Here is a 27,061-nt window from a genome sequence, read left to right on the forward strand (position 1 = left end):
CATTCAGCAAGGGCGTCTCCTCTGGGCTCAGGCCGCGTTACGTAGATTTGCTGCTAGTTAGACTATGTAGAGCTAGTATTAAGGATTACTTGCGTGCGAGGTCTCATATATGGTCTATTCTTCTATCTCTTATTATTGAGTGTTACCATATTTTTCTATGTAGTCATCTTTATACCTGATCCAAAAAGGTAAACAACGCGCTCAAGCAAAGTCGGGTAATTTTGCCCTGCGCTTCTTATCCAGGTAGTGGTGTGTCACAGGTGGTTGCGGTGGTTAGGAGAGCCTTGAAATACCAACTACTACGCTTGTTGCATCGCCAACCTGTGACACTGCTGTTTCAGAGCAAACTATGTATGTACCTCAAATAGCAATTGAGGAGAATCATCAGAATTTTTTTGTAAATCTTGACAGCCAGTGTTGTAGAGATTGTGAGAGTTTACTGAGGCCAGAGATGAAACAGAAACTCCCAGATCTGCCTGATACTAATCCGTAACTGAGGTGCTCCATAAGGCTTTGGTATTATTGAACAAAAATTTAAGACGACCTGGGTAGGTACGCAAAAGCGTTACCATGACCGTCGGACTCGTTACCAATTTACCACAAACCAATACGGGAAAAGCGTCACGCTTTACGATACAGTGGGCAAGCAGCTAGCCCGCAGCGATTCTCTCGACTTCAATCTCGGGCTCTCGTCCCGTTCATTCTCTTACTCTTTCTTCCTTTCCTTTTTCCTCTTCTACACCCGTCTGGAGAGAGAGCAACTCCTCCTCACTTTCCTCTCCTCCTTTTCTTTCAAACTTCTACCTCCTCTCCCTTCTCTCCTACCCCTCTCCTCCCCCCTTTTCTAGCCTCCCGCCAATTCTCCGGAGAGATCCTCGAGACTGGTCTACAGGCAAAGAGATCTTGTCGACTGTTATATCAGTCGACCTTGTCTCCAGCCCGCTGTACTAGCTCTCCAGTCGAGCCGTGTCCGTCAGCTGTTGCTTCGACGTTCCTCTGTTTCGACGTTTGTTAACTCAAACGGCGAATTCCTCACTTCCCTGACCTGACATTCGGTGTCCTCGTTGCTACGTGCCGTCGACGATCAGGTTCCCCTAACTCTGCTTCTGCCGGTTAGAAGAGCGACTAGACGGGGATCTTGTCAATTCCTTCTGGTTCATCGTTTCTTTGTACATGATTCGACCTCTGTTGTGACACTGGGAAAGGTGAGACTTGGCTTTTCTTTTGCTGTTTTCTTCTTTCGAGCAATTGTGGCCTGTGGTTATACAGTTGGGATTGGGAATTTCAGGCCATGGTTGCACCTTCGCTCAGCCGCCAGTTGGTTTGATGCAAGCTCGATTGTCTTGTTCGATAGAAGACAAGCGTCTGGATGGAGGGACTTCCAGAGTGAAGCCAGCAGTTGTCGACATCAGGGACGCGGTTCAATTGCCATTGCAACGCTTTGAGATTCGATCATCTTCGAGAGTTTGTTTGTCTGATCCGATGTTGAATTGACGTGGTCTGCCACGGTTCGAGAACACCTGGGTCAGGGGTGACCGGTCGGTCGGATGGATTCACAATAGCTGGCTGGAAGACGATGGGCTCGCAGGCGGAAGAAAAGATTTCAAATACTCTTCTCAGAGTTTTATGGAAGCTTCTGCCTCCCTTGAGTCCGTGCCAAGTGAAGAGTTCACTGCAAGTGAATTAAGGGGTCCCTAGGTGTGGTGAATGGAATGTGGGTGGCATACTTGAAGACGATCACGATGGCCATTCGCAGCATATCTGAGAGATCTTCTACCTATTGTGCTCTAATGCCAACTTGGACGAATTCTGCTTAAGCTACATTTTACTGCACGTTCCATGAAATCAAGAAATTTGCTGGCTAACCTTCCAATCTTACTTCCAGGAGACATTGAAATTCCCATCCTCCGGTGCCTTGCTCTCGACATATTCTCCATCCCTTATATGTGGAAGTTGGTTGTCGGACGCTCCTCTTACCTTGCGACAACAGTGCCCAGTACAGAGATACAATCGGAGACGCTGCACTGTAACCTGTAAGTTGTGCTCATTCTTCTTTGCACGTTGAGCTTCCCCCTGACGATCTTCCCCCATCCCTACATAGGGTTCGTGCCTGTGTACTCCGTTCCACATTCCGCAGGAGCCATACCCGACAAGTGCAAGCACCTGTTCCTAGGGTGAAGACGTTCAGTCGTACTTCATCTTTGGGACTGGCATTCGAGTCCAATTTAGCAGATCATTCTTGCACCTTCACCTTAGCCTAGATGCTAGACTCGCCGTCACGGTAAGGGTTGCATAGTGCCCTCTGCCCGAAGGCCTTCTTATCTGGGTTAGTATCTTGCCTCTCACGGAATCGCCCTTCCCATGCTCGTTGCATTTATTGCTCATGCCTTCCCCCTCCCCTCACAACCCGGCCTTTTACTTGATCATCTCGCTGGCTCGCTCGTTTCTCAGCCCAGCCTTCCTACACCCTGACGCTCCTTTTTGTTTCTTTCTTTCTTTTCGAATTCTTATATGTCTTAATAATCATTCCTACTAACATTGTCCGCTCTTTCAGCTCCGGCCTTGAAGACCCTTATCTCCGGCTATCTGGTCACCTTTGAACCTCCCAGTTTTCAGACTATTGTCTCTTCACTGGCCGTTCCTTAATATTTCCAACTAATTTACACTCATTACTTGCAATTAATCTTGACGACTGTCGCTCTCTTAATTCCGTCGTTTCCTGATAAACGCAGTTCTTTGTCAGGTCCACTCCTTCTAGAAGCATACGCAGCTTTAATAATATTTTTTCGATCGATATCATCCACCGCTCGACATCATGGCCCATCACAAGCGTCCGACGTCCAGCTACCAGCCCTGTGACAGTTATTTTGTGGAGTCTTATGACGACTTCCCTGCTCCTCGTATCGACCCCAAGGAACATGCGAAACTGGTTGCCCGGGAACGTCAGTATGCCATTGCAGATGAGCTATCCAAGGCTGCCAGTGATGAATTCCGCGATGACATCCTGGCCCACATGCTGGACATGGACGTGAGTGACCCTGAATTGTGGAGCTCGGAGAGCATCAACTGACGTTGATTTCCTTTCATTCTAGGCTGCTACTCTCCCCGATGTTGAGTCGATTGATATACAAACTGAGATCCAGTGGTTCATGCGTCCCTATCTGCTTGACTTTCTGATCGAAGCCCACACTGCCTTCCAATTACTGCCTGCAACACTCTTCCTGACCGTAAATCTGCTCGACCGATATTGCTCGAAGCGTGTTGTGTACAAAAGACACTATCAGCTGGTTGGATGTGCAGCCTTGCTCATTGCGGCGAAGTATGGTGATAAGAAGGATCGTGTACCTACCATCAAGGAGCTTAAGTCGATGTGCTGCTCTCTTTATGACGACGACATGTTCATTCAGATGGAGTGGCACGTTTTGCAAACTCTAGGATGGACAGTTGGACACCCAACTGTGGACAGCTTCCTTCAAATTGCCGTTCTGGACACTCCTTATGACCCCGAAGTTGAGCATCTGGCTCTCTATATCTTGGAAATCTCGTTGTTCCACAGGGAATTCGTCTCCAAGGCGTCAGCTGACCTTGCCAGAGCTTCCTTGGCCCTGGCACGGTGCATTCTGAACAGACCCCAGCCTCGTCATACGGAGTGGGCGTCGCAGTACGATTCGATGACCCTGGTGGGTCTTTCCCAGCAACTTCACCAGCCATCTCAGGTCTTGTCCCGGAAGTACTCTTCGTCCCATTATTCGCGGGTTGCGAAGATCTTGGAGCAGTTCCTTGCCCGGCAGGCTTCGATCACAAGCTACACTCCCCCAAGTCCACCCTCCGATGTACCCTCGGATCCCAAGCCTTACTACGGGGAGGTGGGACTGGCAACTCCGCAGAAGGCCCAGTCTTCGAACCTGCCCAATGGGTATCCTACTCCTCCCATCACACCGGAAAATGAAGCCTTTGCCAATGCCTGCAACCCCAACTTCGTCAAGGAGGTGCCAGAGACTAACACATGCTCACCATCACCGTCGCCACCCCCGATGCAATACGTGGACTCTCACCCGTACAACCCAGAGGCCGCGTATGCGCATCAACCATTTGAGCAACCTCAGATGAGCTTCACTTCCAGTTTCTGAGCTGGACTAAAGTGATTGGGGAAAGCCCTTGACATATCATCGGATACTTAGCTCATACGACCGCTAGCATGTTTGACCTCCGAGTTATATCAGAGCTGCCGGACCTGACTTGCCTATCTATCATTGGACTACTCCTAGTTCCGCAGTCGGCCGACATGATTGCGTGAACCTTATCTCCTATTTCCTTGTGTCTTCTCTTTTTCTTTTCCTTTTTTTTTTTTTTTTTTCCCAAAAATTGCATACCCATTTCCCTTGTGTTCAATTGCACATCATATTCTGGGTGTTTTCAAGTTGCATTTCACCATTTATTTTTACATCTAGCATTGCAAGCGCGAGCCGTTCGAGTCCAAATTGCATTTGTCTGGTTTTGTCTTTTCTTTTCTAGCCCTTTCCCATGATGTATGGAGTGCTGCGAACCATTTTACCTAGCGGCTTCCTCGATGGCGGTCTGCTTTCTGGTGCTAATTGGCATTCATATCTGGTTTTCCCCCATTCCTTCTTACCTACATCATACAATCATACCCTCACACACCCTTAAAGTACTAATGTGGATTTCCGTCTTACTCCTCGTACAAATTTTACATGCAACCCGGCCCTGAATGAGGCCTCGGGAAGTGTTGGTATGCGGAAGGAGAGACATCCCCCTCCCCGGAAAAATCAAGAACAAAAAAAAGAAAAAAAACACATGAAAAGCACAAAAAAAGGAACGAAAAAAGGCGGCTCCTTTTTCTGCTGTTGTGAAGTCGGTGAAGAAAGAGTGGAGCTAGGTGGATGGGCACGAAAGAAGCATATTGAGCATTTGCAAAATCCCCTCAACCCCCMTCTGTTATTAGATCCCCGTCATCGACCCCTTTCTTTTACTTCTCTTTCCTCCTTTTAGGGGAAGATGAGTGGTGGATTTTGAACCCTGGATCAGCAATAAAGATATATCTGATTCCATACATACTTGCATACATACTGTCTGGCAGACTGAATGACATAACATTATGCCAGTGTCACTCACACGTAAGCGTTTGAATCCGACAGTACAGGCAGCCTGTGATTCTTTGTAATGCTATTGTTAGAGAGAAATCGCCAGGGCCATGCAAATCCTCTCGGTGACCTCTTCGCGAAGTATCACGACTAACGGGGTAGGTTTAAGGGAATATGATTATATGACATTCCAGCTATGTCCGCATTTCGGCAAAGAGTAAAGAGGGATACAAGGTATCAAGGGACGTGTAGAAATCCCCGGGTCAACGAAGATGAGCCTACATAATGAAACAGTGAGACAGCCCCAGAGAGGCCGACATATTAGTCTACAGACTGAAGCCTGCTGCTCCGTGCTACCAGAGATACATATGATGAACAAAGATCAGGAGAATCAAAGTAGCGTTGTTTCACAACAATTATTCTATTGCGATTATACGGCCAAGTCATAGCCATGAACACAATTCAGTCAACCGCACGTGTACATGTGTGTCAACCCGAAATAGGAGTCCGTTTGTTCAAGGACAATGGCAGCCTGATCTCAATTTGGATCAAAGACGTGTGCGAAAAGCAAATGTCATGAGCAGGCAGTCGAGTTCATCATGGAAGGTGATCACCACATGGACTGGGAACGATTCAACCTCACGAGCTGGAGTTTGATTGTTTCCAGAACCCAAGTGGGAAGTTGAAGAAAAACGTAAGAAAGAACCCGGTACCCACGCTATGCGAAACAGAAGATGAAGAGCCCAAACATACTCCGTAGTGACGATGGTAATAATACAGCAAAGTAAGGGAAGAAAAGCAAAACAGCGATATGCGAATGAACCATATCTGGGGTAATATGACCACTTGCAAAGAGCAGGACTGAAGGATCAGGACTCCGGACTATTCAGTCATGGCTGGCGACGATATTGATGCAAGGGTTGCTCCACACTATCTCCCATGCTTGATACGAGCATGGGGACACCGCATTCAAGACCTCTTGTCACTTGGACGCGGAGGAATGTGACACGTGTGAGAGACGAGGAAAGGAAATAAGGAGAAGAAAAGAAGACACGAAACAGTTGCAGAAAAAAAACAAGAAACTCCAGTCGTAAAGTACAGTGCGTCCATAAGTGGTAATAATACAAAAGGGGAAAGGGAAGGGCAAAAGGGGCGAGGAGGCAATTTCGCGGAGAAAACAAGGGCAAAATCCGGGGCGTAGATGGAATTCACAAAAGGGACTGGATCGAACGGACATTCTGTTCAGGGGTGGTGTCGGCGGTGGTATCGATCTATCATCATCATTGTCGTTGAGTGTGTTGTTGTTGCGGTGACGAAGATGGACCTGGACCAAGACGAGAACAGAAAGGTCCAGAATGTTGAGAAGGCGTCCGCCAACAGCCGAGAGGGAAGTAACTTTGCCGATAATCGATAGATGGAAAGATGGGATGATGACTGAGAGACAAATACTCCCGTCGACCACGGTCCATCATTATTATTGGAGGTGTCGATCGTCCGCCTCACTTTTCCATTCCGAAAAGGGTACAAGGGAAGCCGCGCGGATAATCAACAGGCCATTCCCCAGCCCAGCCGCTCTTCCCGCCCACCTCGAGTAGTAAGCAGCAACTGCCAGCAGCGCTTGGGGTAAGAAGAGCAGACGGGCCCTATCCCCGTTGGTATTGTGTCAAACCCCCTTCTTTTCCCTTCCCTTTCCCATTCTTTCCCCATTCTCCAGAAAATAGGGAAAGGATGCAGCGGTGGACAATCTACTTCCACCGCTGTTTGTCCCAATCAGAAGGTCGTGTCTCGTCATAAATTTGTCCTCCCTGGTTATGTATGATTACCGGGGGTTGGGTTCGGCGTGGGACAGGATTCGACCCTATTGGAAGCAGAGAAACGGGCGCCCCAGTTAGTGACGATTCTAGATTTAAGAGATCGAGATTCTTTCATGAAGAGTATCAAACCAGGAATAGGAACATACCTCGCAGGTCTGTGACAACTACTCTATCACTGCTGCTGGCGCTGCTGGCAAGGGTGGAATTCGAATCATTGACTTTGTGAGGCATAGTGACGGATTGATTTTAACGAGGGTCGAGAGATGGATTGTAGTGAGCCCGAGGATGAAAGTGTGTTATATAGATAGGTCTCGACAGTATATGTGGCGGAGCAAGGGTGAAGACGGGCAAAGTAGGCGAGGAACAGGTACTGAGTAGATACTCTAATTCAGGAGCAAGAGAGAGAGAAGCAATTGATATAAAAGAGGAGGAAAGATTGTTGCACTTGATGTTGAATGGGTGATGCTAGTGGGTTGGAGCTAGAGAGTGAGGATGGGGACTGGGATGATGGGGCCCTTTTGTATGCTCTGTGTTGCTGGATAAGAAGCTATGGACAGTCAAAAGAGGAATAGACAGAAGTATTGAAGGTTGATACAAGAAATAGACGAAGAGGATAACCAAACAATGGAAACCGAAATGAAATTCTACTTGAATCCAAAATAAATGCACTAAAATAGCAATTGAAGACACTCCACGCGCGAGATGGATCAGTCACAGCATGTACTTCTATATGGATAACTGTAAGCATAATGATTATTCTCCTTTACAACTATTATGTCAGGTATGGAGTACAGCCATTGGATAGAGAAAGAACGTCATCATTTCTTATCCATCCAGAATGCAGGAATTTCGAAAATACACGACAAGGCATCCTTCTTTTTCTGGGGAACACTTGCTTAGACAGTGCTGGTACATGTAAGACGATCCATTCAGAACTATTCTGGTGCAACTCATTCGACTCCACTGATGCTGCCAGGGGCAAAAAGCCAAAAAGAAAAGCCAAACTACGGGACGAAAGACGAGGCGACAAACCAGATTCGACAATTCCCACAGGGTGATGCAGATGGCGGTTGATCAACTGATCTAGTCAGTTGGCTTTTAGTTGACCTTTCTGGATAGTCTCAACCACATCATTTCATACCTTCTGCTGCTGGACCATCAAGAATATGGCGAAATTGTGCGTTGTAGTTTACAGCAAATAACTATTCTCGTTACTTCGTAGCAATATCAAGCAATAGAAACCAAGAGTTCAGTAAATTGGTTGTCTTTCAGACGCATCGACCTGGCCAGGTGCTGAGGCGAGGTGAGGTACTCCGTACTGCCCCGTCCTCCCTAGCCACATTCCATTCCCTTGCAGCGTAAGCATCACTGCTCAGCCTGATGAGGCTGAAGTGTCAATCGCCTTCCTCCTTCCTAGGTACCTACTTGAGACGACGGGTAGGCGCTCTGCGGAGAATCCCGTAAAGACTCTATACGCAATTCCCAACGATGATGAGACCAATGATGATGTAGATGGCTGTGCGAAGTGAGAACTGAACAGCTATCTACAGACCCCCATGTGGTGTGGCTGTCGTGCAAAGGCTGAGGCGAGTGGCTGCCTGGTCTTTCAAGATAGCCTGGACTCTGCCTCCTTCGTCACTGCTGATCTTGTTTAACCTATTTGCATTGGCAATAGACTCCATAGGTACGGTTTCATTCCGCCGAATGAGGGATTATTATTGCACTTAGCCTCCTAACTGCTAAGACGGGGGTGAAGATGAGTGGTCCATCCACGCGATGCCTTAGGCCAGCATTACCGGGTACGCAGCCTTACATAGCTCAACGAAGGCTACTGTTTTGATCAGCAGTGATTGGAAGGGTTGCAGTATTCAACGTAATGATACGTGGGCTACTAGATCCCCACTGGTCTAACCTGTACAGGGGATAGCTTCACTAAGCTGGTGTGGGCTATGTCACCTGATTATGTACTATTAATAACTAGTCCTGTTACAGAATAGTGCTCTGGTTAGTCAAGCCCATAACAATATACTCTGGACCTGGACTCAAACCAGCAAGCCATCTAATGGGGACATTAATTAAACAGAAGCCGAGCATTTAGGACAACGTCTCCATGGTCAGCACCAAGTAAACGAAGCTAAGACCTATGTTGGGCAAGCATGAACGAGTATTCCGTACGAAGTACCGAAGTACCTCCATGGCCAATACTCCGTAACACGCCAAAAATACCTCAATGTCAACTCCACAGCTCCCTGATCCGCAACATAAGAGCACATAGTCTACAAGCTACTCTGTCTAGACTCTAGATAGACCATTTTCATCCAGATGGAGCAAGGTACGGGGTGCAACGGAAGATCACAACACCATCGTTTGGGTTATGGAGTAAAGCATTAAGTACGACATCATAATGGTCAGTGCAGAAGCAGTATGACCACCTACTTTCTTGCTAGCACTCGTACTGTCCAAAGAGACGATAGCTTTAGGGGGCACAGAGTACAAGCCCAACCTCTTTCTAGACTCTCCCTAGACCCACCAATTGCCAAATGAGCTTTGATCACTCCCCACGTAGAAGATGAGTAGTGAGAACAAGTAGCGGAGTTGCGGTGAGCAGTTGGCGTTTTCATCCTGCTTGACGTGAGGTATACTCGCCGTACCTGAGTCAACACTCATATGCAGGTCACTAGGAGTAGCTGTACAACTTGTAAGCTAGTGCTGCCCCGAGTCCGTTCCACCTGGGATTAGACCTTACAGTTAGGTTCGCTGTAGGGTGCGCGGGAGTTCCTGAGACTAGTAATCAAACCATGTAGTCTTACAGTACTTTCTTGACCGACACTTCCCGGCTATGGCTGGCCCTTAGAAAGACCGTCTAGGCTACTGTGTAAGGTACCTGTTGTAGGTGGTCAGAGTGAGTAGACCAGAGGCAGGTAAGACTCCATGCCGGAACTCTTCTTTAGGAAGTGGGTAATCTTGTGTTGAGCTGGCTGTCCGCAAGGAGGAGAAACAACCCAGAATGGGATAGGCGCATTATCTCGTACTCTTTGGGTACTTGTCATTGCTGTTGTAGCTGATGTTGATCACCACCGGAGGGTAGTGGCATTCGGGCGACGAGTTGATCAGTAACCACTACCTACCTTACATGTTTCTCAAATAGCTTCAGAAGTCAGGGCCCACGCTGAGAGTCATAAATCTGTCTCTGATGTTTCAGTATGGTATGTGGATCGTTTCAGATTGGGCTGGTAGGATAAAAGAAGTGTAATAGGCCAGCCGTGCAAAGCATGACCATGTCTGATTGCTCGTCTCATCATAAGGGATAGTTACTAGATTGTCATCTATCTACGCAGATGTTCCAGTAAAAGATCGAGTTGCTTGCTAGGTGCCACGCCTCGCTGTCGGCGTGCCCAATCACTCCTCAACGCCTAACGTCCAGCCCTATGTAATTTCACACAAAGTCCCTGGGGTCATCGCGATTGCCCATTGCCTGCCTTTTTCCATCGGTCGGCCCACCCATCATTCATCGTTCTTCGAATCCCCAGCGTCTTTCGCCCTGTTGGTCCCGCTTGTTGCACCATCGTCATCGTAGTGGTATGAAACGTGGCCACGGGCCGTACGCCGCCTACCGCGCCCGAAGGCTTCTTATTCTCACCAGTACCGCATTCAGAAATGGAAGCCTCCTTCATATTCGCTTGTCCCTGATTCTCCTCACCTTTTTGCAGTATTCGTTTCTCTGTGGGCCTCGAGGATGAGGCCAACCAGTTATACTCGTTGCTGCCCGATGGCTCAAGAACCGGTCGAGGTGGTTGAATGCGTTGCGTCTGCGGACGATGACATGAAAAACGAGAGGGAATGACGCTTCTGAAGGCGGGATTTGGCAAAGGGACGTGGTTCGCTTGCCCGAGCAGGCTTTTGTCACCGATCTGAGGCTGCGAAGATGCCATGGAGGCTGGTAGACAAGGATCCTTGGCTTGCGTCGAAGACTTGCCGAAGAATCGCGAGATGTTCTCTTGAGAAAGTCCAGCCGCATTGCGACTGGCCGGCCCTGTGCTGTTGCGGTTGGATCTGCAATCAACTTTGAAGGCTGAAGACTGCGCGGCTTGTAAAGCAGACGTGGCGCTGATGTATTCTCGCACCGTTGAGAAGCCGAGCGACATGTTTGTGGGCGCGGAGAACTGCGGATTGTTAACGGTGTACGTAGAGGATGACAGGTAGGTCGTGGTGGAAGAAGACGACGGATTTGGATTGTAACGCCGCCTCTTGGGGTCGGGCTCTTCGCCCCAAGCCCTCGAGCCATCCCACTTAACTACGGCATCAGGGGCTTCTTTGCCGTCGGCTGTCCACTGATCATCTCGTAACGAAGGAACTGAATCGTACGCCGCAAGCATGCTTTCAGAAGAGGGTCGGGGTCGCCGCAGGATGTCAGCAATTCCATAGACGACCTTCTCCTGCAGGTTAGGCCCGACTGGTCGAAAGCGACTTTCAGTGATCTTGGGCGGAAGGAAACTCGTCACGGTTGTCGCCGCTTCTTCGTTGCGAGATTGCTTTAGCGGATAACTCAGGTATAACAGCGCCTGCGCTCTTGTCATGGCAACATAAAGCAACCGTCTCTCTTCGTCCGAGTCCTCTGCGCGCGAGTGGGGGATAATGCCGTTGTACACAGCCGGCACAAACACCACAGGCCATTCCAGGCCCTTCGCTGCGTGGATGGTGGAAATGGTCACTTTTTCTTGGGATTGATCCCCATCTTCAGAGAGGACTTCGGTCGATAACGCTACGTTTGCCAGGAATTGCGATAATGCTTCTTCACCCTGATGGGCTTGCTGTTGGGGAAGCCCCTGGATTTCAGGCAGACTATCATCCTTATCCTTTTCAGCTGCAGCCGCAGCTACGTCCCCTGCCTGGGCCAGGAGCTCTTCCACGTTCGCCCATCGGTTTTCCTCATTCTGAGAGTAAGTTGCTGTAAGATATTCTCGGAAATTGAGTTTCTTGATCACAAATTCAAGAAGCTTGCGAGGGGCGGAGCTGTCAGTACATTCAAGAAGTTTCTGCCTGGAGGATTCAACGATCCTAACCAGAGTGCAGAGGCCTTGGTCAGTAAGTTTGGACAGGCTTTTGTCGGTCGACCTGCGACCCTGCGCTACATCTTTGACAAAATTCCACAAAGGAATCTTCGCTGCGTCTGCACCATTCATCAACGTCTTCACAGATTCCTCGCCGATCTTCCGTGATGGTACGTTAATGATGCGCAGGAGCGCATCACTGTTCCCTGGATTGCTTATAACTCTCAGGTAGTCCAATAGCACCTTGATCTCGACTCTGTCGAAGAAGCGCAGACCACCAACCATCCTGTACGGTACGCCTTGCTTTCCCATCTCAGATTCGATATGTCGCGAAAGAGCAGCTGATCTGAGCAGGATCGCAAAATCCGAGTAGTTAAGCAATTTGCCTGTTAGAGCAATGGATCGTTTGATCTCAAGCACTATCCATTGGGCCTCGGCCTCCGCAGTTGGCAGCTTGCGCAGCACAGGCATTGTTCCCGGGCAATGAGTCGGCTGCAGCTTCTTGGCTGGCCTAGAAGAGTCCTGCTCAATGACGTCCTGCGCCGACCTTAAAATAGAGCCAGATGAGCGATAGTTGTCTTCTAATAGTATGACCGATGTGTTTTTGTAATGCTGTTGCATTCGCCCGAGGTTCTTGATCTCCGCCGACCTAAATCCATAAATGCTTTGGTCCGGGTCTCCGACGACTGTGATTCGGCGATTTCTCGCTGCAAATAAATTCATCAACTCGTACTGAATATGGTTGGTGTCTTGAAACTCGTCGACTAGGACTGCCTGGACGTTCGAGACGCATTGTGGATGTCTTTTCAGCAAATCGGCGCATCGGAGAAGAAGGTCGTCATAGTCGAGCAAATTGGACGTTGCCAGGTAGCTCTCGTACTCGCGATAGATTTGGACAAATTCTTGATGCTCCGCGGACTTTGACCCTCTGGAATACTTCACTGCGGCCTCATCCGGGCTGACGCCGTGAGCCTTCTGGTGAGATATGCGCGCTCGAGCAATGTTTGGCTGGATACTGCACCGTAAACGTTTCACTATCCTCTGCAGATAGCATTGTTTAGCAACAGATGACTAGAGTGTATAGAAGCTCAAGGTATCAACAGGTGATCCCTACTTTGATAATTGCCAAGCTATCGCTGGAGTCTGCGATGCCGAAACCTCTTCGCAGCCCGATCAGGTAACCATAGTTCACCAGGTACCGACGGCATATTGAGTGGAAAGTTCCAAGAATCAGTTTAGACTGTACTTCATCGCCTACCAGCTTCGCGAGCCGTTCTCGCATCTCACGACTCGCTTTGATGGTGAACGTGCAGCATATGACATCCTGCGGTTGGTATCCATAATGAGATAGGAGATACGCGACGCGTGCGGTCAATGTCTTCGTCTTTCCTGAGCCGGGAGGAGCGAGGACTTGCAAGATGGAAGCAGGTGAAGTTACTGCGGCTTTTTGAGCGGTGTTCAGACCTTCCAATGTGGAATCCATGTGGTCCAGAAACATAGATTGCCATTGTTTAGAGTTACATGCGCTTCACCCGCGATAAGCCTCAACACGCAGCGACACGAAATCATGTGACCAATTAAGTGCAAAATAGCAAACCCGGGAGTCGTACTAGTACTTGGCTCTATGAGTGGCATTTCAGAAGTATGATTAGGTAATTGATGGAATTTAATTAACACTCGTGGAGACGTATCAGTAGAAATATCTTCCTTCGCGAACAAAGTGGGTATCATGGAATTGGAAGGACATGGAATGGGGGCGCATGAACCAAAGCAAGAAGAAAGATATTCCGGGTTCATAATACTATAAAACTTCCAATGACTGGCCACTGTAACTTCGGGTTCTCGAAAATCACCGTGTGCAGCTGGATGGCATGAATATCGCTGAAGGCTCACTGACTTGGGCCAAAAATGTCCAACGGAATTGTCATTGCCACCACGAAGTTAGGCATGTTTACCGCCTCGATGATCTGTAGATCGCCTGCCACACTCGCTATCATGTATGCCTCATAACGTGTCAATCCCTTAGTAGCCACCATCCACTGAATGGTGTTGCGGACTGCTGTTTTGGAGGCCTCGTGAAGCGTTTGGCCGACACCGGTGGTTGCGTATCTGCCAGATACAGGCATTGTAGTTGTCGGCAAAGTGCTGGAGGAGGTCTCGTATTGTGGACTTGTCACCCACGGCATGTCCTTGCACAGCTCGAATCGAAGTGTAGCCTTGATTGAGGTCTCGATTGCGGTACCGCATACTTCTCCATGGCCCTGAGCAGCGTGGCCATCACCACAACTAAATAGAGCCCCATCCGTCTGCACGGGCAGGTAGAGGGTAGACCCGACGGTCAAGTCACGGCAGTCCAGATTACCTCCGGCGTTTGTCGGAGGAACCGTAGACAAGTCTTCGTTCGTTGCTGGCGCCAGGCCGATACAGCCCAGAAAAGGGCGCAAGGGAATCCGTATATGATTCTTAAAACGAACGTAACCTTGCTCCTTATTGATTTCCCAGATATGAAGCGAAGGATCCGGAAACTCATCTGCTAGAAGTCCAAATCCAGGAATAGTAGCTGTCCAACCCCAGTCCGCGGTCTCCAAAGCGATGACTTCGATTTTCAATGTATCGCCCGGTTGCGCACCTTGAATATAAACTGGACCAAAGACAGGATTTGCCGCATCTATATCCAATGAGCTTATTGCTGACGCGTCAGAAGTCATCTCAATCCGCCCATTACTGCTGTCAATCGTATCAAACGTGACGACCTCCCCTGATGAAATAACTAAGGCAGGTGGGATCTTCCTCGACCATCGCGCATGTCCGCTGTCGCGCCCAATATGGCACATCCGGCATGCCGGTGCTGAATTCATGGCGTTGTCCTGGATGGTAAGAGCTTGACCAAAGGGGTGATCCCGACACCGGAGAAGAATGATAGAACCTTAAACAGTACGGGTTCTCGCACCAGCAACAGCACGAAAAAGAAAAGAGGAGATCAAGTCAGGGGAACTTCCTAGAACAAAATCAACTGAATCATGAAATGGAAGTCATTTTCACTTTTAGCCTTCTAAGTAAGAATGGCAGATCTATGATGAATTCGATATCATTAGCCAATCGGGAGTCCCCACTCAGAGGGAGTGTCAAATACAGCGGCAAATTCCACGAGTCTCTGCTAAGTCCTAACTAGACAATAAGGATGAGACATTAGTAGACTGGATAGGCAGGTGGTATCTGATAGCAGGGAACGACGATAATGATATGACAGGGCTTAACTAAAGCGGACCGGAATCTATACCAGAGAGGAAGGTGATGGAGCTCTTCGTCCACGCAACCCTGGATCGGGACCTCCCATGGAGACCAGAGCTCGGGGAGCTGCCGCAGGAAGGGGTCCAATCAGGGGGGAAAGATTTCGTTGTATTCGGAACCCCTCCATATCAGTCCATCGAAATATTTACTATTGTTCCACTGAGAATTTGGCAGTTGACCATGGACGGACAAAGAGGTCAGATTCAGGTCGGGCTCGCTGTTTTCGATGGGGTCTTGATCAAGCAGGGATTCTCTAGTCTTTCATGACTAAAGTTATTCTGCATACTGAGGACTGGGTGTGGGTGTGACGGAGTCACAGCCAGCATATTTTAGCGTGACTATTATTATAGTCGACTAATGTGATGCTTGTTGAATGGAGAAAAGCACCTTCTCTTTTGGGGATAGAGTCTTGAGCATCTTTCCCTAACGGCACTCATGATCATTAGGACTATAGAATATGTGGTTAATACTCCGAATCTGCTTTATAGATTGACGCCACAGGATAGTGACTTTCATATGACTTCTATTTCTGTTTGATCTCTTAATTTGAAATGAGGGACTCTGTAATCCCAGATCTATCAATCTAATCCACATGCTCTATGTACATTTTAGCCGCTCTTAAAAAATGCAATCCACCTCCAGCCCATGTCCAAGATATACAGAATTTATAACCTGTAGTGTATGTATCATCTCATTTAATTGCATACACTTCCATGACAGATACTACAGGGTCATGCTACGTTTGCTCTGTCTGGGTTCTAGGTATTTTGACCGTCCAATAGAGCCACGATACAGGACGCATTATCGCTTCCCCCCTTTGTTGTTTGAGCTGCAGCAGTAGTCGCAATTTCTTGAGCTATGTCGCCAGCTCTCATCCCGCGCATGGATAATCTCATCACATGATGGATCAATGTTGCATCGTCAATGTTATCACTAACGCCGTCGGACGTGACCACCACGAGATAACGTCGATCTGGCGAAAGCGTCATCCGCGTCATGTGAGGTTCCACAGAGAGAAAATTACCTCGGGTCTCTGGTGCTGAAGAACTAGAGGACGCCCTTCGGGTCTTTGAGGATGAATATTCATCACCGGCATTGTTGATTGGGTTCTTATACTGAAGATCCCCCAGCGCTCGTGACATGTTCAGGCTGCCTGGGAGGAGTTGAGATGGCAAATGTCAGGAACTTGATGTAGCTCTGAGCTTTTTGCATAACCATACGCACCTAGGCGAGCAGTCCCTCTTCTCGTGTTAACAGCGCCGCCAGCATCTTCAATTCGAGCCTTCTCATCGGGTGTATCCGGTTTATGAGACTTTGAAAGCCGTCGCTGGCGCATCAATCAGCCAAAATCGCTTGGGGACCAGCGAACCCTCCTCACTTACGATTTGGGATGGGTGGTCGGTTCGGTTATCGCGTTCGGCTAGAATAACGTGGGAGTCTCCGAGGTTGGCTACAACAAGGTCGCCTTTCGTGAGGTTGACGAAGCAAAGCGCGACAGTGGAACCGGAGACGGCAGGCTCGGTGGTTAGATTGTTGAAGGTATCCAGCAAAACAGCATCTTCATCGATCAATGCGCCTCTTATGGCTGCTTCATAGTCGCCTTGGTCGAACTCAGGACGCCTAGCGAGTAACAAGTGCAAATTCCGGCTGGCATGATCGGAGACTAGCTCGGAGCCACTAATTATCAAGGTCAGCCTGCATCCTCTCAGAGGCTAACTTGACAAAGCCCTTACTGCCCGTCGTAGACCGCAAAGTATGTGAGCTTATCGTTTGTCTGGGAAGGAAACTGATCTGGCAAAACGAATGTGCAACGATCCTCCTGAAAAGGTCGGCCCCCTTGGACCTGCAGTTGGATTAGTCGAAGAACAAAGCTGTACGTCTAATTAACTTAGAGAATAGAAAGGGTTTCTAACCTGACCTGCTCCTGCATCGAACAACAGAAGCGCATCTGAGGTAGACAAGATAGTATTGCGAAACATTTGGTATTTGAAGTGACTTTTGGCAATAGATAATAACCGCTCAACGTATCACTTCAGACAGATGCTCGTGGTTATCATCCAGGAGAGTCAACGCTGCCAATGGTTCGAAGATCGCCTGACCAGGTGGTGGCGCCTCGACACCATGACGCCTTGAGATCAATCACAGCGGTTTGCTTAGCCGTCATATCGTGCTCATCCATGCATGGCCACCGCAGGTCCTCGTCCGTGGATTGAGCGTAGCGCGATAGCCTGCTCGGCAGGTTCTGGTACACTCATGGACTTCTCATGAGAAATTGGAAATTGACCTCTGCGGATGAGCATAATGAGACAGTGAATCGTGTGATAATCTGTAATCGGCTATGAAGAACATCTTCAGAGGATCAAGTAAGGTGAATAGTATAGGGAGGTACTAGGTACGGAGTACTGTACGGTTCTGTCTATCCATACCATAATTCCACGCCGGGTTGTGAGCACGAGCCACTACTTTGTTTCTGTCGTCATTTTTTTGCCTTTCCGCTCCTCCCCGATCCTCAGGCACCTCCGTTCGTCGCTTTCTACGGACTATTCTAGACCTTGGGTGCTCCGGTATGGGCTGGGTCGGAGTAGTGACGCTTCTTGCGACGGCATGCTATTTGTTCTATCGGTACCCTCCTGCATCATGGACTCAAGAGCTCCCGTCTGCCCCTTCGCCTCAGCCGCCGGGATCAACCTCCGATGAAGCTGAGACAACCAATCTTCCATCGGAGAATAATAATTTACTGAGGAATGAATTGAAGGGAGAGAATGCAGATGCGGACGATCCCCAAACCACACCAAAAGCGTCAGCGACGAAGGCACAGGCTCTCGATGTCCCGACGCTGCACCTTGCCAGCGACCAGGCTGACGAGGCAACGGGTCCGAGTAAGCGAAACAATGAGCAGCAAATACGCCCTGGCTCTGCCAAATCACCACTGGATTCTGAATCTATCACTTCAAGCGAAATAAAAATGATTCCCGTGGTGCCTCCGCGCCAGACCGGATCCAGCACCTCCTCCTTGATGCCTCCTCCTCCCCCTCCACGTCTACGACCATCCACGCTACAGAGCCAGCCCCAACCAACCTCGTCGCTAAGCCCCGGACGATATCTCCCACGCCCCAGTGCAGGCAGCGCACTTCGTCCGCCACCGTCTGCTGCTGCCTCACTGCGCGTGCCACCGGGCAGCCGCCCCACGAGCAACAACTCGCTTGCGCCTGCACAACTTACTCTGAAACCGTCGACTACAGCGAAGAAGGCGATTTTGGAACCAGGATACTCGCCGCTCGATTGGGCCGCGCTTACAGCGAAGCCGAATAATAATCTGCGGGGTGCCAACCTACCCCCGACCCTCATCCGAGTGTCACCGTCAATGCTGAAGGCGCAAAATGGCCGCAAGGGTTGCGATGCGTGGACTTCCTACCAGGGCAAGGTCTACAATATCACTCCGTACCTCCCTTTCCATCCCGGCGGCAAGGGAGAGCTGCTTCGGGGTGCAGGCAAAGACTCAGGGAAACTGTTCATGGAGATCCACCCGTGGGTGAACTGGGATGCGATCCTGGGGGAGTGCCTAGTGGGCATTCTCATATCGGAGAACGAGGCGAATGCGAACGATAGCAGTCTCGATGCGATGGACTGATTTTATCATGCGCATTTTGCGGAGTAAGGTACTTGTATAGATGACTTGGGGCCTGGGTGTATACCATGTTTTATTTGCACAACTAGATACCCATAGAGAAGACCGCATCGTGACCATCAACCTATATGACAACCTGAACATTCCCGCAAGCCTAGGGAAACACTGTCATCTCCTTATAGCCTTCAATAATCCAGCAGCCTACAACTCATCATTGTCAACCCCTTCAATCTTCACCAACTCCGTCTCAAAAATCAACGTCGCGCCCCCAGGAATGGGCCCAATTCCGCGCTCTCCATACCCATACTCAGGTGGGATCGTCAGCGTCCGCTTCTCTCCCACACACATATCCAAAAGCCCTTCATCCCATCTAGAGAATAGAATAAACCCATGTGTCAGCCACTGCTCCCCTGAAACAAGGTCCCGGAAACCAGGAGTAAGAAGACTCACCCCTTAATGACCCGCCCCGCACCAAGCTTGAACTTCAACGGCTGGTTGCGACCATAGCTTGAGTCGAACTCAGAACCATCCGCCGCGAGCGTGCCCCGGTAGTGCATGTGGACTGTATCGCCCTTTGTGGTCTTGCGGTTGCATTCGACCTCGTGGGTTTTCTCGATGCCGAGGTCGGCGGAGAGGGCGAGGGTGGTGAGGGAGAGGAGGAGGGCGGAGACAAGAGGAATGCGCATTTTGAATATTATAGATGATTTGAATGGAGGAGTTGAAATTGACTGAAGAAGATACCGAGATGTAGAGGAATTGGAGCGTTGCTGAGGTTGGGTCGGCTGTTGTTGGGCGTGATGTGCTGCAAATGGAGGCAACGTGGTTAGATGGCGATCTGCCGGAGTTTGCTTAGTATGCGGCGCTCCGTCGACGACTCAAAACATATCACCCATGAAGAATGTTTGATGATTGTGACTTTGTTGTTTCCTCTAGAGTCCGACATGTTGGCCAAATTTTATATTAGGTCGAAATGGAATACCGCTACTTCTCTACGGGTAATCCGGCCAAGTAGGTGAACTTGAAGCAAACTATATTATTTGGATATGATCTATATACATATACACAGAGCCAATGTTGTTGACGGTCATGAAGCCAGAGCGAGATTAAGCCCATTTCCCAAGCAAAGCCATCAGCAATGCACCTAAACATAATAGACCAAATGCTGCAAGAACAGTTCTGATCGGTGCCTTGCGCATCGATGGACTGAACATGAACTCATGAGCCATGAGCTCCACAAGTGCCGTGTAGATGAGGATACCAGCAGAAATGGAGTCGAAAACTCCGTTGACAATAAGAGTGGTGTAACCTTGGGGGGGATAGCTGTTACGGACCCCCAGTCCGATGGCAATGGCAAGAGGCGTAGAGATGCCGTATGCGAATCCGAGTACGTACGGAGTAAAGCGTTTTGAGCGGGGCCAAGGGGTCGTTGCCAGACGGGAACCCAGACCCAGACCTTCGAAGGTTTGGTGGAAGACCAAGACGATGTAGAGCGTGGTAAATTCATCTCCGGATACCGCCAAGGTCAGGCCAATGAAGATCGAATGGAAGATGATACCAAACTCAAGTATGAAAATCGATGTCAACTGAGCGGCATAGTCCTCGGCTGAGGGGATCTTTTCACCCAGCTCGGTGTCGTGATGCTCTCGGGAGTGACCGAGATGATCCTCTCCGGGCATGTGGCTTTTGGGGTCGACAGTTGCGGGCGGAGCATCAAGAGATTGATGCGCATGATCGTCGTGTCCCAAATCACCCACGTGGCCATGACCAAAGCGTGCGTACCGCATCACCATCAACTCAACGAAGAACAGCACAACAATGGTCATTAGGACGATACCTTCAACCCATGAGTATTCGGTAATCGGACCAGTGAGACACGGATTAGTCAATGCATCGTGTGCTGGTGACAAAAGATGGATGAAGGCGGTAGCGATAATGACACCCGAGCCAAAGTACTTCGCAACGAAAAATGCGCGCCTGAGAAGCTTAGTGGTGCCAAAGTTCCGCGCAAAGATCGGAAACACAGCACCCAGCATCGAGCCGACCATAATCACGAAGATTGATGATATACGCAAGCCCATGCGCCCATCGTACGCATTTCCGGTATCACATGAAGGTGTGGCACCCGTCGCCGAGTCGCGCACCAGAAGAGTGTGAAGGCCTTGCATGATGGTTTTTCGTGCGACCTAGAAAGCGAGCCGACAGAGCCACTGGAAGTATAGACAGGTATCGCAGCCCGACCAGCGACTTCAAACAGCACGGACCACTTCCGAGCTATGAATGAGTGGGATGGAAGAAAAAGGTGCACAGATCAGATCACTCAAGGGATCGACACAGGCGAAAGCCCAATCAAATCAAGCAGAGGTTGGACAAGAGATTCCACGAAGCAAGAAACACGTGGAAACAAACTCGGATAAGTAGAGAACAAGCGATCTTGTCATTCCTTTGAAGGCTTGGCCGCGACTCTTATATTTGCACCGCCTTGGATCAAGCTGGCAACAAGGTCGGAAAATTCTAATCGCAATCCTCAAGGTCCCTACCAGGGTTCACTTCGACTGCGTACTAAGGCTGCTTAGCCTGTGATTAAGAGCGAGGTCAGAGGATTGACCGTCGTGTATTCGCTGAAGTCAAGACGGCAGCAGTGACTTTGAATCCGCAATTGAGGACCTTGGTGGCACGGCGACAGACCCAGCAGGCAACCAGGGATTCCGCGATTGCCAATGAATCGTCCGTATGGGAGATGAGATATCCAATGGAGGACTCTCGTTCCCGATTACCAAATTTACCACGAAGACAGACGAGAAAGCTGTGAGACGGGGATAGGTTCGTCGAGGAAGTGTACGCAGTACAGATGGTGAGAATTGATGGTTGGAAAGAGGTCCATGGTGGCAGTATATCTCCCACATCACTCTGAATCATCTACCTTATTGGTGTGAGTGGTCTTCTGATGGGGACCTTGGGAGAAAGCGGTTCCGCAAACCCTTTAGTAACAAGCGAACAGACGTCAATGACGAAGAGTTTTCATCCCGCCGTGAGGACCTTGGGAGCACGCCACCCCACATTTCCACTGCTTCTGATTGGCAGCGGCTTGCGGGATTGTGTCACGTGAACAACCTTATAGCCGCATGGAGTCCAGCCCGGACCAATTAATTACATTCCAGTCCACAACATGAGGTCCTTGTTGTATGCATAGGCAACTCGAAAAGTCCTCACCGGATCAAATAGGAAATCAAAGATATCGAGTCTACCTATCCTATACTGTCTAAGGAGTAGACTGATCAGAGCCGTCGTTGTGATCCAGTCTAAGGAAGAATTGTAGGAATGAGATATGACATGAGGTACAACATATAGTGTAGGCGGTGTGCGGTCAAAGGAGGAGGTGGAATCGATATCCGCCATCATTCGTAGGTTTACGGAGTTTTCCGTGCAAGGTCTTGCTCGGGGAAGCGAGGAGAGGGGTAGCTTTGCGGAACGTGATACTATTCGGAAGAGGCCGCCTAGAGAGTATGAAGCTGAATTTGGTATAGAGACTGCGGTGGTGGTATATCACACGTCAGTATGAACTTCATAGTACATCCAACGTTCTGATGATCGGCGTCTGTCGAACCATCGGTTAGTTCAGAGAAAACGGCCTAGACCACTGGCTGCATGGAGGACAATCCTGGCAAAGAGCAGACTCATGAAAGTTTGGGACATGGTGATCAGCCGATGTCAGTATGGAAGCCACAAGAGTTTGCCAAAGAATAATGACACGTAATAGGGCCGATTATCCCTATGTCTCTACCTCTCCACCTCTCTACAGATGAAGAAAATAATGTGGAATTCTGACGCCACCAAAACACCAGCTGGAAGAGATGGATGTTCTGATGTTTGGAAGCGCGAGGAACATGATTGGCGCTACTGATGAGGCTTAGTCTGCCTGCCCATTCCATTACCTTAATCATTGGGGTCACGTGCTCCTTCAAGTTCGCAGCGACGGACTGCTTGGGACGGCCCTTTACTGACAACCATCTCATCGTATGACACTTGCAACTTTGTGGTAGTATAGGCCTCCCTTTATCTTCGAGAGTCTTTGTAACGACGAAATCCAGCGGGGACAGACGCAGTGGTCAACTGACTCTGACGTCAATCCTTCCACATCAGCATGGCACCTGTTCGGCGATACCTTCGAATCAGCAAATACTCTGTCCTTGAATGTCGAATCTATCTCGAGAATCCATCAGATTCTCGGTGGCTTCTTGATAGCCGAGACCCTGTACTCCCCCGGATATTCGCCGCCATTCGTCCGTTGGTGCTACCAAAGTTACGAGAGGAAAATGAAAGGTTGTATGCTAGGAAGAAAGGGAAGCCGGTCAAAGATGTGATAGCTGAAGGTACTGTGGGCTTTCTATTTTGGGAATAGTGGACATCGGGTGATTATTGACTCTCACACAGATGAGTTCGAGGTCGCCTTATTCCTTCGCGAATCTCGCACGCGCCACTCACTCTTGACTCGACACAAGACCTTTGAGGGCACCGGAGATACGACAGATATTCCCGTGATTCGGTCCGAAGGAGGCGGCGACAAGATCTTAGTTGAGAGTGACAGTGAAGCTGACACCGATCTGCGCGACATTCCGCAAGCGAACACAAGCGACGCCAATGGCAAGCGCCGCCGAGGGATGGACGCGCAGAGCCCAGGCGGACAACGCACATCAAAGCGCCAGAAAGGAACTGATTCGCCTCTGGAGGAGCTTAGTGCTAGTGGCGATGACAAGAAGCTAGGATTTCGGACACAGTACGAAGGATTCAATATCTACGGTTGGGTTCTATGTCTGCTGGTGACGCGAAAGGGCGATAAGGCGAGAACTCGGCCGGCCGCTTCTGATACTTCACGTCAGGCGCTAATAGAGGAGTGGATTTCCACGCAAGCTCAGGGGGTCTTGGACGAAGATTGAAGCTTGTCCGATATTGTCAGGGGGTTTCTTTGGCATCGAGACATGTTCCGTGGAAATGTGGCGGTGGGTGACATTCAAGGTAGCAAGGGGTTGCCCCTCTCTATCAGCTCCCTTGGCCATCAATACGGAGATCGAAAGCGACAACGTCATCTGCTCCCTACTCATTGAAACCTGCACGAATCGTGCCACCGCGGTGTCTCATGACGATAAAACATGGGCCGTTATCTCGAGATCAGTGCCGGCAACTAGGGTTTTCAAGCATACAACATGGATCACGAGGCAGGAGCCAAAAGTCCACTTAGACTGCGACCATGTTCTTGCCCACTATCGACCAAACTCTGCGGATAGTTGCATCGCCTGGCCGGTGTCGCACGACGAAACAGCAAACCCTGCATCTCTTGTCGACCAATTAGCATGCGTCTCGGAGTAGCAATTACTCGATCTTGCCTTTGTTGAGAGGCTTGCATTTAGCAGGCATTGAGATTCATGTGCAAGTGTTTTAGTTGGTAGCACAGCATGATTGCCTTGCGCAGCATGAATTGGGAATCGCCTTACGCATGATGCCAATACCACGGTTCTCCGGTGGGGTCTCGAACGAGAGGTTTGTAGCCATCTTGAAACGTACTACCTCTTGTTATTGTTGCGTTTCTTCTAGTCAAGCCACACCACCGGAATTAATTTTGTTGGCTTGCCTTGGGTTGCCATCCGCAGCGATCACCAGCTCGCCCTTGGTACATGGCATTGATTTAGAGTTTAGATTCCGCTTGTTCAACCAGTATCTATCTTCCTCTTGGACGGATATTCTGATGACAATCTGGCCAACCATCATGATGCTGCAAAGTAACCTGTAATGTCACATCCATGTCATCAAGTTGTCCATGTCTATACTATGGAGAAAGGGGAGAATTGGAGCTCTATGGCTCTCGACAACTTAGAAACAACTGTTCCTTGGGACCAGTTGCAGCCATTGCGAAACAAGACATTCCGTCGGGTTATCTTCGTTCCAAGTTCATGCGTTCGATCTCCGGGCATTGTCTCCAGGCTTTCCTGGCTTACCTGTTATTACCGCTCACCAGTTCTTGGCGAAGTAAAAGCGGACACTGGACGTATCTAATTCTCCGTATACCAGATGCCTGTGGGGATTTGAAGTCCCGTCATTTTAACTTCGACTGTCGGACATCGATGGTCTCATACGTAAGGTGTATAGTCGATCATAATCCTGGTCACAGATCACTACTCCGTCTACATGGATGAACACCCCATGACGATCATGGTTTGACGTCAGAACGTCTTGGTGATCATGTGTCGGCTTTTGGTTTGTAGACCGACTATCTACTCCAAACTCAGAGAATTCTCCTATCCGCCCATCCCGACGGAAAGTGTAGGGTGGATCATTACTGCGGAATTTAAGTAGTCTCGTGATCAACGAGCGAAAGAAGCTACTAGTCTCATGAGCCCACTTGGCAGCATTTAGCAGTTTTAGCATAGCAGTCACTCAGTCATATAGTAGCTCTTTGTCTCCATTCGCAACCATGTTCAGAATATGGGACCACGGAAGCGACGGACTTGGAAGATCCTTTTGAATATGGAGTCACCATCGAGCAGTGAACCATGGATTCGTTGGTTTCTAGAAACATTCCAGAGTAAAAAAGGACAGGAGACTCCGACACTAAGGGTCTGGAGAATCGCAAATGGAACCGAAACCCATGAATATCGGTGGGTAATGATGCTGAGATTTTGTTGGTACCGATGACTACTCTGGGTACTAGCTACACGAAATCAATAATTATCAAACAGGAATTTATGGTATACCTAGTCTCTAGTAGCAGAGCCATGAGGGCTACGGGAATGGCGTAATTCTTCGATAGAGACCACAAAAACAAAAGATACTCTGTATACTGGGAAGGGATCTAAGTCCATTTGCATTATACATACAATTGCTAATAGAAATGCAAAGCCGTAGTTTCTGATAGCCCTACTGTTGGCCAACTTAGCCGAGATATTAGCCAAGTCCTGCATAACGATGATAGTGTTTGTGCGTCTTTGCAGCTAATCCCCCCAGCTGAAGACCATGGTCTATTAGGAGCAGACTAAAATGCTAAGTGCCAATCTAACTCCCAACGGTGCGGAATGAACCCCCCCAACAGTGGAGGTCTTAGTCCAATCTTGAAGGAGAAAAGTTTGTAATCTGCCATGTGCTCGGTCCCTGATTCTTTCCGTTGTTCCAAACTTTCTGGTTCATAGGAGTCGATCGAGGTGTCCAGTTTTACCTTTCATTTCTTCCTCCCCCTTTACGGAGTATTGGTGTGTTACAGATAGCCTAAGGATTTAAAGGATCCACTGGAGCCTATCACGCTGAGACTCAGCCACAGCGCAGAATCCGAAAGCGGACTCCGATTTGATGCGATTAAGCATGACTTGGGACAGATTGAGCTCGAATATTCCGTAGATACATACTCTGTACTTTCAATAGAGATTACAGAGCTATGGGATATTAATGGCTGCGCAAGCGAGTGAGACGAACTTCCAAAAAGGGTAAAAGATTATTAGACAATACAACACTCCGTTCCTGATTATTAACAGGCTGTTCACGCATAAGGTAGAGTGGCAACATGCTGAATTGGGAGATGCGTGCGGTAGAACCATTAACCCAAGTATGATTGTTTCATGTAGAATCAACTGTGCAAATATCCATGGATCAACTACATTGGCCAATTAGTCGTCTCTAAAACGCTTATGAACCTTTGCAGTATCTCAATATCAACTCCATACCGAGAACAACGCAACGAATTTCGTAGGTGACCTGATGCGGAGGCGCAATTGTAGTGACTTGCAGGATGGTCTAATCTCTTGTGCATCTTGCTAGTTAACTACAAGCTGCAGAAGATCCTCCTGCCCGTCTTGCAGAGAAGGCACTAACAGGGATGATAGTAATATTAATTAAAAGTGCCTTGGCTTTACCCTTGAAGATGTTTTGCGACTACGCAGATTTAGGTATCTCGATGACCTGGTAATGTTGCATTGTGGTGCCACAAATATAGTTCGAGGGGCGTACGCCTGTACAGACTGCAGGATTTAATATCGAATCTAGCACTCATTGGATGCTCTTGGCCTCTCGCAGCAGGGAACAGCTTGTTGAGTCTGAGGATGGAATCGCATAGACTGAAGAAGTGGCATCTGATGCACTCCTTCATTATTGATTAGCGAAGCGTTGCAGAAATGAATAGAACATATTTCTTGG

The 27,061-nt window shown here is 49.0% G+C and overlaps 8 protein-coding genes across 8 annotated transcripts; 3 read left to right on the forward strand and 5 right to left on the reverse strand.

Annotated features, from left to right (window-relative positions):
- Positions 1 to 2,815: 2,815 nt before the first annotated feature.
- Positions 2,816 to 4,130, forward strand: Asppvi_001251 (G1/S-specific cyclin; the record flags this gene model as incomplete). Its single annotated transcript, XM_043297552.1, has 2 exons — positions 2,816 to 3,028; positions 3,093 to 4,130. 2 exons carry the CDS (start codon positions 2,816 to 2,818, stop codon positions 4,128 to 4,130), a joined length of 1,251 nt encoding a protein of 416 aa, XP_043153487.1.
- A 6,241-nt stretch (positions 4,131 to 10,371) lies between these two features.
- On the reverse strand, positions 10,372 to 13,450 carry Asppvi_001252 (ATP-dependent helicase; the record flags this gene model as incomplete). The annotated part of the gene is made up of 2 exons (XM_043297553.1): positions 10,372 to 13,008; positions 13,082 to 13,450. 2 exons carry the CDS (start codon positions 13,448 to 13,450, stop codon positions 10,372 to 10,374), a joined length of 3,006 nt encoding a protein of 1,001 aa, XP_043153488.1.
- A 406-nt stretch (positions 13,451 to 13,856) lies between these two features.
- Asppvi_001253 (acetamidase/formamidase family protein) lies at positions 13,857 to 14,825 on the reverse strand (the record flags this gene model as incomplete). Its single annotated transcript, XM_043297554.1, has 1 exon — positions 13,857 to 14,825. One exon carries the CDS (start codon positions 14,823 to 14,825, stop codon positions 13,857 to 13,859), a length of 969 nt encoding a protein of 322 aa, XP_043153489.1.
- A 1,191-nt stretch (positions 14,826 to 16,016) lies between these two features.
- Asppvi_001254 (PP2C family serine/threonine-protein phosphatase) lies at positions 16,017 to 17,237 on the reverse strand (the record flags this gene model as incomplete). The annotated part of the gene is made up of 5 exons (XM_043297555.1): positions 16,017 to 16,411; positions 16,483 to 16,585; positions 16,641 to 16,935; positions 16,992 to 17,101; positions 17,172 to 17,237. The coding sequence occupies 5 exons, from the start codon at positions 17,235 to 17,237 to the stop codon at positions 16,017 to 16,019; spliced, it is 969 nt and encodes a 322-aa protein (XP_043153490.1).
- A 587-nt stretch (positions 17,238 to 17,824) lies between these two features.
- On the forward strand, positions 17,825 to 18,889 carry Asppvi_001255 (cytochrome b5-like heme/steroid binding domain-containing protein; the record flags this gene model as incomplete). The annotated part of the gene is made up of 1 exon (XM_043297556.1): positions 17,825 to 18,889. The coding sequence occupies one exon, from the start codon at positions 17,825 to 17,827 to the stop codon at positions 18,887 to 18,889; it is 1,065 nt and encodes a 354-aa protein (XP_043153491.1).
- A 198-nt stretch (positions 18,890 to 19,087) lies between these two features.
- On the reverse strand, positions 19,088 to 19,572 carry fkbp3 (peptidylprolyl isomerase family protein FPR2; the record flags this gene model as incomplete). The annotated part of the gene is made up of 2 exons (XM_043297557.1): positions 19,088 to 19,256; positions 19,337 to 19,572. 2 exons carry the CDS (start codon positions 19,570 to 19,572, stop codon positions 19,088 to 19,090), a joined length of 405 nt encoding a protein of 134 aa, XP_043153492.1.
- A 417-nt stretch (positions 19,573 to 19,989) lies between these two features.
- zrfB (low-affinity Zn(2+) transporter ZRT2) lies at positions 19,990 to 21,051 on the reverse strand (the record flags this gene model as incomplete). Its single annotated transcript, XM_043297558.1, has 1 exon — positions 19,990 to 21,051. The coding sequence occupies one exon, from the start codon at positions 21,049 to 21,051 to the stop codon at positions 19,990 to 19,992; it is 1,062 nt and encodes a 353-aa protein (XP_043153493.1).
- Positions 21,052 to 23,027: 1,976 nt separating this feature from the next.
- On the forward strand, positions 23,028 to 23,820 carry Asppvi_001258 (uncharacterized protein; the record flags this gene model as incomplete). Its single annotated transcript, XM_043297559.1, has 2 exons — positions 23,028 to 23,256; positions 23,318 to 23,820. 2 exons carry the CDS (start codon positions 23,028 to 23,030, stop codon positions 23,818 to 23,820), a joined length of 732 nt encoding a protein of 243 aa, XP_043153494.1.
- Between the last annotated feature and the right edge of the window lie 3,241 nt (positions 23,821 to 27,061).

The sequence above is a fragment of the Aspergillus pseudoviridinutans genome (genome assembly GCF_018340605.1).
Source record: "Aspergillus pseudoviridinutans IFM 55266 DNA, scaffold_1, whole genome shotgun sequence".
Taxonomy (NCBI): Eukaryota; Fungi; Ascomycota; class Eurotiomycetes; order Eurotiales; family Aspergillaceae; genus Aspergillus; species Aspergillus pseudoviridinutans.